The sequence below is a fragment of the Fragaria vesca genome, linkage group LG6 (assembly GCF_000184155.1).
Source record: "Fragaria vesca subsp. vesca linkage group LG6, FraVesHawaii_1.0, whole genome shotgun sequence".
NCBI classification, from domain to species: Eukaryota; Viridiplantae; Streptophyta; class Magnoliopsida; order Rosales; family Rosaceae; genus Fragaria; species Fragaria vesca.
Genome location: NC_020496.1, coordinates 32395330 through 32404669, shown reverse-complemented (window position 1 = coordinate 32404669; position 9340 = coordinate 32395330). Strand labels below are relative to the sequence as shown.

At 39.1% G+C, this 9340-nt stretch overlaps 3 protein-coding genes across 3 annotated transcripts; 1 reads left to right on the top strand and 2 right to left on the bottom strand.

Moving 5' to 3' along the window:
• Positions 1 to 565: 565 nt before the first annotated feature.
• On the top strand, positions 566 to 4205 carry LOC101300938 (vacuolar protein-sorting-associated protein 37 homolog 2-like). The gene is made up of 7 exons (XM_004304277.1): positions 566 to 799; positions 1064 to 1267; positions 2696 to 2783; positions 3315 to 3354; positions 3460 to 3506; positions 3613 to 3733; positions 3861 to 4205. Exons 1-7 carry the CDS (start codon positions 786 to 788, stop codon positions 4022 to 4024), a joined length of 678 nt encoding a protein of 225 aa, XP_004304325.1. The 5' UTR covers positions 566 to 785; the 3' UTR covers positions 4025 to 4205.
• LOC101301223 (dnaJ homolog subfamily C member 28-like) lies at positions 4160 to 5317 on the bottom strand. Its single transcript, XM_004304278.1, has 2 exons — positions 4884 to 5317; positions 4160 to 4696 (listed from the first exon to the last, which is right to left on the bottom strand). The coding sequence occupies exons 1-2, from the start codon at positions 5132 to 5134 to the stop codon at positions 4264 to 4266; spliced, it is 684 nt and encodes a 227-aa protein (XP_004304326.1). The 5' UTR covers positions 5135 to 5317; the 3' UTR covers positions 4160 to 4263.
• A 637-nt stretch (positions 5318 to 5954) lies between these two features.
• On the bottom strand, positions 5955 to 8939 carry LOC101307426 (DEAD-box ATP-dependent RNA helicase 38-like). The gene is made up of 8 exons (XM_004306120.1): positions 8781 to 8939; positions 8375 to 8662; positions 7996 to 8223; positions 7675 to 7740; positions 6855 to 7256; positions 6629 to 6758; positions 6363 to 6459; positions 5955 to 6006 (listed from the first exon to the last, which is right to left on the bottom strand). Exons 1-8 carry the CDS (start codon positions 8937 to 8939, stop codon positions 5955 to 5957), a joined length of 1422 nt encoding a protein of 473 aa, XP_004306168.1.
• Positions 8940 to 9340: the final 401 nt, after the last annotated feature.

Genomic DNA, 9340 nt, shown 5'->3' with positions numbered 1-9340 from the left:
TCCTTTGGTTTTCAAACAATGGAAAGTAATGAATTACCTTTTCCAAGTGTTTGTTTCCATGAACCAAACATGGCCTATAACTAACAAATGTTTTTGGTATAGTCTTTTGTGACACAACGAGAAATGTGTAATGATTGCTAGCTAGAGTGATCAAGTTGAGAGCAATATCGGTGCTATCATAGTTAGTAATGATTTAAGTGAAGCTGCGTGTTTTTTTTTCACTATTTATTATGAGATAAAGCAAATCCTCTTGTTGTTGTTGTCCATTGTTCCTCTACTTTAACATAGCGGGTCATTTGATCAAATCACGTCCTCATACCGACTCATATCGCATGTCTACATTGTGTTAGAGTGATCCACTCGTGTTATGTCTACATTGACTCCTTATTTGATTTTTGTTTAACATGTAAGAATTATACTTAGGTTGCACGTGAGATGACGTGTTACAAAGAAAAACAAACTAATGATTGGGCTTGGAGCAATCCCAATAGGCCTAAAACTTGTCGTCTGGCCCAAATGACCCAATCAACTAAGCTTCTTCCTTCTGCGTTCCTCATCTCCCACGCGTCTTGTAATATATCGATCTCTACCAGCACACGCAGACGTAACCGTTGATTTCCCCAAACCGGAAAGAAACCCAGTTCCAGCTCTCCAACTCTTTCTCGTCGTCTCCTGCTTCGTCACCGTCGCCGTCTTCTCTCTCTCTTCCTCCTCCGCCGACTCCACTTGTTCCGATTCCGGCTCAGCTCCAATTTGATCGGACGATTCTCAACCTCTCCCTAGCCATGTTCAAATTCTGGTAATTTTCGCTTCTCCTTTTCGGCTAGGGTTTTTCAGAATCATAGGCTCTCTAATTCTAGCTTCATATTAGATGACTTACGCACGCAACTGTTTCTGCGGATTGGTGTATCGATTGATTGATTGAATTGGTTTCTGAAACTTTGATGATCGTTATGAACTCAATCTGTGTCAAATTGCGTTGCAGAATGATCTAACTGTTCAAGTTGTTTTGATTTTGATGATGTATTTTGGAAAGCTGGAGTTTGATTCTTTTTGTGTGCAGGGGATCACAGGAGCAGCAAGCTCAGCCACGTCCGGATGATGCTGCTCCGTCGCAGCAGTCTTGGTATCCTCCCTCTGTTAGTTCATCGTCTCGGCCTTTAACACCGAGTAGAACCTCTTCTACTCCCAATTTGAGTTCCAGGGGTAGCTCGCCTGTTTCTCCAACTGAAGCTGCCGGTGTTATTGCTTCTTTGAAGGACAAAAGGTACACAGTTTCGTTTAACTCTTTGATTGTCATTGTTCACTGTCTTTTAAGTCCATGGGTTTAGGTTGGTGTATATCTGCTTGTTGCTTCTTGTGGTTTCGCTTTAATAATCTGCAAACGCTTGTTCAGTCCTTTTGTTACCATTCCTTACTGGTTGTTTTGGGTAGTTGTAAGTTTTGTTTGAACTGGTCATTAGTTGAAAATGAGAACATATCTCAGAAGGTTTTGACTGACTGAAGAATGTTGAAAATAAGTTGATGACTAATAGGACACAGTTTTGTATTTATGTCAGGCACAAGAACTTAGAAACTTCTCTTAGGTTTGGCGAAAACCGTAAAACTTTCCCACTTGATGATTGATACTCTTGTCTCAGTATATTTAGGAGTATAATTAACAAGGTACTGATTAATTAACTTAGGGGGTTAAATTCTTTACATATGTTATTATCTTTTGGTAACCTATATGGAATGATCTTATCATATTACAGTAAAGGGTTTGGGGCATGGTGAACGTGAGTTACTCTAATTTTCTCTCTCTCCTATCTAACTCGATCTCCTACCCTTGTCCTACAACAAGAGTGAAACTTTGTAAAACTGAATTCTAACAGCGAACCTTCTGACCAGATAAGATTATCTCTTTCTTATTATCATCTCATAATTGATATATTGTTGTCTAAGCGCATGCATTTTTGTCGTACCAGAAGTTGTCCGCATTTGCTGTAAGGTTCTTTGCTGCCTTATTGATGGAGAACCCAAGTAGGAGAAGCCATTAGAGGTTCATAAGAGATGTGATAAAGAAAGTTTATGGCCCAACTTCTAATTTGGGAAATCTTTAGACAATGATGGCCTACCTGGGATGTTACATGAGTGAATTGGAAAGTTTAATGAACAGCTACTATTAGATTTTTCTTGATGCAGAAGAGGAAAGATCTTTATTTAGGTCTCTCTTGCAGAAATTAGGGATTGATATCATAAAAGCCTAAGATTGTTAGGATTATCTTAACTAGTTCTAGATTTATCTTAGCCTCTCTATTCAATAGTGTATAGTTTTCAGATTTAACCTTATAAGGGGCAGCCTGTGCTTTTGTAGATTAGTGTGATGCTGCCTGGCCCTAGGTATGACTCCTAGAATCTGGTGAGATCTTAATAGTTTACATCAAAAAATGAATTCCTTATGTTTCTTTAGAGCATAGTTGCTTTTGGTCTATGCTATGACATTTGTCATTGGGTCATCTTTGTGATTGAGAATCATATATATTGTTTATAACTTTATATCGTGCACGGATACTTTATGATGCTGCCACTGTTAACAATGTTTCTATTTTTTGAATACTTTGAGTATATTGTATTGAACATTCATGTCTAATGTCTCCAAGTGCAGAGAACTCTCTCATGTCTAATGTTTAATTACTCTTGCTTATACTTGTAGTGTTGACGAACTACGGAAGCTTTTGTCTGACAAGGATGCATACCATCAATTTTTCCTGTCGCTCGAGCAGGTCAAAGATCAAAATAATGTAAGTTCTAAATATTGTTTTTTATTTACTTCTTTAAGATGTACAATCACTCCTTGAGTGTGTTGTAGTTTTTTTTCTTCATTTCTTGCCCAAATATCACATGGATGTATGATGCATGTAAATGAGTGACAAAAAGCTTGTGCTCATATTGTGGTTATGTGGTACATGAAATTTTAATTGCCTGACTATGTCTGCAAGCCTAAACAATTGATTGGATTATACTTTAAGGATTCAATCGGATTTTATGATTAGTAATCAAGACCATTTGAGACCATCTTTATAAGAATTGAAATTGTGCTTTTCTCAAGGAAATTATGCTCTGTATAGTCACTTCACTGTCACACATTGACTTGGTAAGATCTGTACTAGCCGTAATACCCAACTAGAAACACAATTCATGTGAAGTATACTTGATTTTAATCCTTATTGGTAGGTAGGTATGTATGTTCATATGATAATGGACTAGCTTTATGTCTTGATACTAAGAATTTTGCGACATGTCTTGACCCTTTCTCTTTTGCCTGACATCAGCTAAGGGGAGAGCTACGAAAGGAAACTCTGCAATTAGCCAGTGAGTTTTTTGCATCATGTTCTGTTCTGATGTCCTAAATAATACATGCCGTTCTTGATTTACACATGAGAAAACAAGAGATTAACTCTAAATTTTATCAAATAGGGGAAAACATGGAGAAGGAACCACGCATGGTGGAACTTAGAAATCAGGTAGGGATTTATATATATATATATATATATTTTTTGGAGGAGTTGTATAACTGTTTTGTTTCCCAATGATTGTAATACTATTCTTTCCTGTGTTTTATGGTCACAGTGCAGAATAATTAGAACAACAGAGCTGGCTGCCGCTCAAGAGAGGCTAAATGAGCTTGAGCGACAGAAAGAAGAAACTTTGAAGTCACGTTCACCTTCTTCCCTTCTCCAAAGGCTTCAAGGTATGCAATATCTTTAATATAAGGTTTTAAAGTTATAGAATAAGCTCATACGTCTTTGTATTTTTGAAGCTTTCTTCCACATTAGACTCCTTTGTTGTTTCCTCACATATGATGGATCTCACTGCAGAAGCAATGAATAAGACAGAGGAGGAATCTGAAGACCTGCACAGGCAACTCCTCAATAGTGAAATCGATCTGGGGACTTTTGTTCCAAAATATAAGAAGCTTCGCAACACTTACCACCGACGAGCGCTTGTTCATCTTGCGGCAAAAACATCTTCAATCAGCTGAAATTGTAATGATTGGGACGCAAAAAAAATGTATACTTTCTAGTAGATACATAACAGAACAATTCAGAAACATTGCTCTAGATGGTTGATTTCTGTTTGCTGTGTATGTGTAATATTTGGTAAACTGCTGGTCATTGCATTCTTAGTATTCAATTTTGATAAAAATTCTTGTCTTAGTAAACAAATAAAAGTGCCAAAACATCTTTCTCTACTACAATCATCTCTAGTTCAGAAGCAACATTACTCTTTCAACTCCATTCGTTCCAGCTCCTTCTCCCACTTGATTCCAAACATTTGGCGCCCAAAAGGAACAATCAGATTATACTCCAAAACCTTGTTATTAATCTGCTTCATCTGCACCTTCAAAGCCGCACTAGTCTCCACCCATCTCTCCTCGCCCCCTTCACCATTTCTCTTCTCCCAAGCTTTTTTCATAGCCCTCCTCCATTCTGCCGCCTGTGTCCTGATCTCCTTGTTCAGCTCCACCCACCGCGGCGCACAACCATTCTTCGAGAGAATCCTATACAATGTATCGTCTGCCGGGTCTGCGTGAGGGTTGCTGTTGCTGCTCAGGTCTAGAGGTTTTCCTTTCCCTGGCAAGTTCTCAAACTGACCTTCTTCCATTGAATGCCATATTCTCTGCTCCACCACATTGATAATGTCGGTTTCCGACCTGCCCACATACCAAATTCAAATCACTTAACTAAACAACTGTCAACACAATCCAATACGAACAATGAAATTCACACTCCTTAATTTAGAATCCACAATTTATTTATTTTGTAGACAGCATAAAAATTTGAGTCACGCAAATAAACATAAGAGTGTGCCAGTGTGGATTGTAAAATAAGTCCGTTAACCTGACGGTGTTACGCTGACCGCGGAGCTCAGGAGGGAGTTTGCGCTCGTTAACGGCGTCTATAATCGTCGATAAACGGTCCAGCGGCTTCTTCTTCTCCGGCTTCTCTGATTTGCTTCTCGACGACGAAAGCCGCCTCGATTCGGAGCCACCGTGGCCAGCGGCGATCGCCGTCAGAGACGAATCGTGGAGCATCGATCTCCGGAACAGAGAAGACGAAGCTATTGGTCTTCGCGCAAGCCGGGTCGCCATGGCTTCGGATCTCAAACCCCCGAAGTCCGAGACTTCTTCAGCTCCAAGCTTCTGGCGGACTGAGCACCAGTGGCGGTGATTTATTTTGTGACTGCCCCGGAAGGCGGCTAAGGTTGTGCCACGTGGCTGCTGGAGAAAGCGTGGCGTTTTGAATCAGCTGCCTCGTGTTTACAAGGTTATAGGATGGAATTGGGCCGGGCAAATACTTGTAACGGGTCGGGTTGAGAAATGCAAGAAGGTAAAATAATCGGGTTACATTGCACTATTACCCTTAAGAATTAATTTTAACAAATATCTTTAACACTTGAACAAAACATAGATAGATACATAGTGATATAATAACAATTCAAGAGGGAGGATCTAAAGAGGACTTCCTTATTTTAAAAATTTGAGAATTTCTATTATTTTACATTAATAGATGACTTCATTTAACGATCTCAACCGTTAATCATCTAGATTCATATGCAAGATACATGTCTATAAAATTTCAACTAATTTCATAATCATTTAGTCATTCAAATTGACGTAAACAATTGTAGGCAGTTAGATAAAATTAAAACAATATTGTGCCAATCAAATGGTTAAACTTTTTTCATTTTAGCTAATATTTTGTAGGATTCATATGTGGGTAAGTAACTAAAGAATGTGTGGCTTTGATTGTTAAAATACATGCTAGAACTAAAAACATCCTTACTTTAAGAGTTTAAAGAGGTTCTTTCTAAATCCGGACTCTACAATACAAAACTACTGGCTGCAGCTAACTTTACTGCTACCTATGCTTGATCACAAAATGGCTAAACTGGGTTTGGCTGCTTGGTCATTACAGTAACCCCGCAGCTCTTAGAGCCCCTTGAAAAGCCCGTTCACTGTTCATAACCTACATACAATGGAACATGAAAACAATTAGTTGGAGCAAAGATCATCATACATGCCTGTTTGGTGTCTAGGATTGGAATCGACATATAATCACATCCAAGTTCATTGGAAGAAATGAATACCAACTTCTGACTCCAACTTCCATTTCTTACGTAGATCTAACGAGTTGCATATCCAATCCAATCTTGCACACCAAACAATGCTTAACCCCTCAACAAGGAGTTTAGTGTACATTCATCCCAATAAGACGTCTAAGCTTTAAGCTAAATAACATGTGACCAAAATAATTTTGGAAATTAAGCCTCCATTTGTCCAATAGTATTGTATGCAGAAGTTAACTAGAATGGAGGTGCAAGTGTTTACCTCTGGTACTTGGATGTTATAGTAGCGCTCGATATTAGCCATGACCAGCTTATCCGTATCAAGGCAAAGCAAGTTAAACACAGCTCCTGCATGATTACAAATACCACCCCACTTAATTAATCTTTCCATTACACATTCTAATATAGATAGTAGAGTAATATTTTTACTACCGTCTTCATAACTGTATTACATGGAGAGAGCTAGAGTGCACACGAAAGAGAAAATAAAAAGATATATTCGTGATCCAACACTTACCCTTGCTCCCAAAACGACCTGCCCGGCCACATCTATGCAAGTAGAGCTCATAATCAGGCTCTGGAGTATCCCGTGTGCTTGAAGAAGCAACACGCTTGATTGGAAGATCATAATTGACAACACAATTAACCTGCATAAAGATAGCATGTCAGCACGTAAATCTTGTAAGTTGAAGGAGACAGAAAGGGAAAACAATGAAGGGAAATCGAATAGGAAAAGCCAGCACCTGCTGTTGATCAAAACCTCGAGCGAGGAGATCAGTTGATATGAGAACTTTGGTTAAACCATCTTTGAACTCTTTGACTATTTTGTCTCTGTCTTCAATGCTGAGGGCACCATGTACGGTAGTAACCGAATGACCATCTCGAACAAGTTCTTCATGCAGCATTTTGGCACTATTTCTTGACCGTACAAATATTATTGTCTGTCCAATGTAATCTCCTAGGTCAAATATCTTAGACCTGATCACCTCAATTTTATCCAGCTCATCAGGACAGTAAACTTTGTACTGCTTCACAGCTTCCAAAGAAAGCTCTTCTTTCTTTAAAGTTAGTTGATTATAATCTTTCATCACCCTCGGTATGAACTTTGTGATCATTTCATTAAATGTAGCAGAAAACAAAAGCACCTAGACAAAGAATGTCACACCACGTAAATTTAACATTTTCACTGTATACACAGACATTCACAGAAAGTACAAGTCGCTGTTGAACTGCATTTCATAACCATTCCTATTACACTAAAAACATTTGTACTAAGGCAGTCCAGCCATCATATTTGTCAGCCTACTCAAACCATTAGAGGGTATCAAAGTATTGATAGTACTCAAAATAAAATATGCACAAAATTCTCTTGGACAAATCATGCTACCTTACCTTATGCCACTACTGACGTCAATTGTTTAAAACTAAAAGAAGCACATTTTATCAGACATGTTGGAAGAACCATTCAAGAAAATATACAGAACAATGAAAAGGCATTTACATAACCTTTGGTTTGGACAAAGCAATGAGCACAAGTAAAAGTTTAAAGATAGTTTGACAAACCTGGCAATGAGGGCTAAATTTATCTATCTCCTTCTTTATCCTTAAGGAATCATCTCTAAAGCCATCCTGTACAAACATGATAAGCCATTTACAATGCCATTATATGTAGACCAAAGCATAAACCATTACAAACAAACAAAAACTTCTAATATCAAATCACTCAAATGCATTACTTTCTTTAATAGCTCTGATTCTCTTACTAATGCTCATGAAAACGCACAACAGAGATGCTCACATTATAACAATTAAAATTGTCCAAACAGTCGAGAACCACGTACAATAAACATAGTACAAGACTACCAGCACTAAATGATTACTTACCTCGGCAAGCATGTGATCAGCCTCATCAAAAACAAGAACCTTCAACTTGCTTACACCCAGCTTCTTGTACGAAATAAGCTTATGCACCGTACCAGAAGTTCCAATCACAATATGTGCCGTTACTGGTGCCCGGTCATGAACAGATGTAGCACTCGGCGTCACACATGGGACAGCACACTCTATATTAATTCCTGTGTACATCCCCATCCTCTGAAGCACCTCCAATATCTGCCACATTCACTTACCACCATCAAATTATTACCTAATATGCAACTCATTCTTACAAATATCCAATGTCCACAATTTTCTATCGAAATTACTAAGAACCAAAACAACTCGGAATAATAATATACGAAATGTAATGACTAATGAGTTAGACCTGAATGGCCAGCTCTCTGGTGGGGCAAATGCAGAGTGCCTGAGGAGCTTTAACACCGGGATCGATACGGCCAAGCATTCCGAGCCCGAAACAAGTAGTTTTGCCAGTACCATTGTGTGCTTGAGCAACCAAATCCTTATAAGGAGGACTCAAAATCATCGGCAGAGTATTTGCCTGAATTTTACTGGGCCTCCTGTATCCCATGTCCGCATACAAAGCCCTCAACACCTCCGGCGACAGATTCAGATCGTCAAAACTCCTCACCGAACTGTAGCGCGTGTCACTCACCTGACCAAAAAAAAATCCCCAATTTTGATCAGCAATCAAAAACCCTAAAATTCAGAGCTTTACGAATTTTGTATCGAAAAGACGGTATATGATGAGGGATCGGAGAGAGGGGTGGTACGGTTGTGATGTTGAAGTCTGCTTCAGGGTCGTCGAGGAACATGTTCTCGCGGTGGATGTTGAGGCCGGAAAAGTTGAGATCGAGGCCGAGAGGGGACGAAACGGCGTCGTTTGGGTGCGGAATAAGAAACTGCTTGGCGTGGGCGAGGGTGGTGTACATGGTGGTCGGAAATGTTTCCGGCGAGGTTTTAGCGGTTGAAACAGACGGCGGCGAGTTTTGGAGTGGGAATATATATCATCAAGTGGCTTTTTGGCGCGAGAATTAAGAGTCTATAGGGGGTAGACTTGAGCCTATACAAGTAAACTAGGGGTAAGGTTGTGTGTAGGGCATGCTTCTGCATGGGTCCACCTATATTCTGATTTTATTTATTTTTGTTCTATTTTTTATTTTATTTTTGGTAAATTTTGGTAAAAGGTGTAAATTTCAATATGAGACTGACCATGTAGCATAAGCCGATGAGAGTTTGGTTTAGTTGGCAAAGGAATTAACACCAGAACTTGGATGGATAACCAAGCACGAATGAGCATATATATAGCTAGATAAAACCATAATGGGGTATA

Coding starts and splice junctions, on each gene's coding strand:
- LOC101301223 (XM_004304278.1), bottom strand. CDS start 5,134: ATGGCGACCCGGCTTGCGCGAAGACCAATAGCTTCGTCTTCTCTGTTC. Junction 4,697..4,883: donor GGTCAGCGTAACACCGTCAG/GTTAACGGACTT, acceptor GTATGTGGGCAG/GTCGGAAACCGACATTATCA.
- LOC101307426 (XM_004306120.1), bottom strand. CDS start 8,939: ATGTACACCACCCTCGCCCACGCCAAGCAGTTTCTTATTCCGCACCCA. Junction 8,663..8,780: donor CAGACTTCAACATCACAACC/GTACCACCCCTC, acceptor TTTTTTGGTCAG/GTGAGTGACACGCGCTACAG. Junction 8,224..8,374: donor CCAGAGAGCTGGCCATTCAG/GTCTAACTCATT, acceptor TGAATGTGGCAG/ATATTGGAGGTGCTTCAGAG.
- LOC101300938 (XM_004304277.1), top strand. Junction 2,784..3,314: donor AGGTCAAAGATCAAAATAAT/GTAAGTTCTAAA, acceptor GCCTGACATCAG/CTAAGGGGAGAGCTACGAAA. Junction 3,355..3,459: donor GGAAACTCTGCAATTAGCCA/GTGAGTTTTTTG, acceptor TTTATCAAATAG/GGGAAAACATGGAGAAGGAA.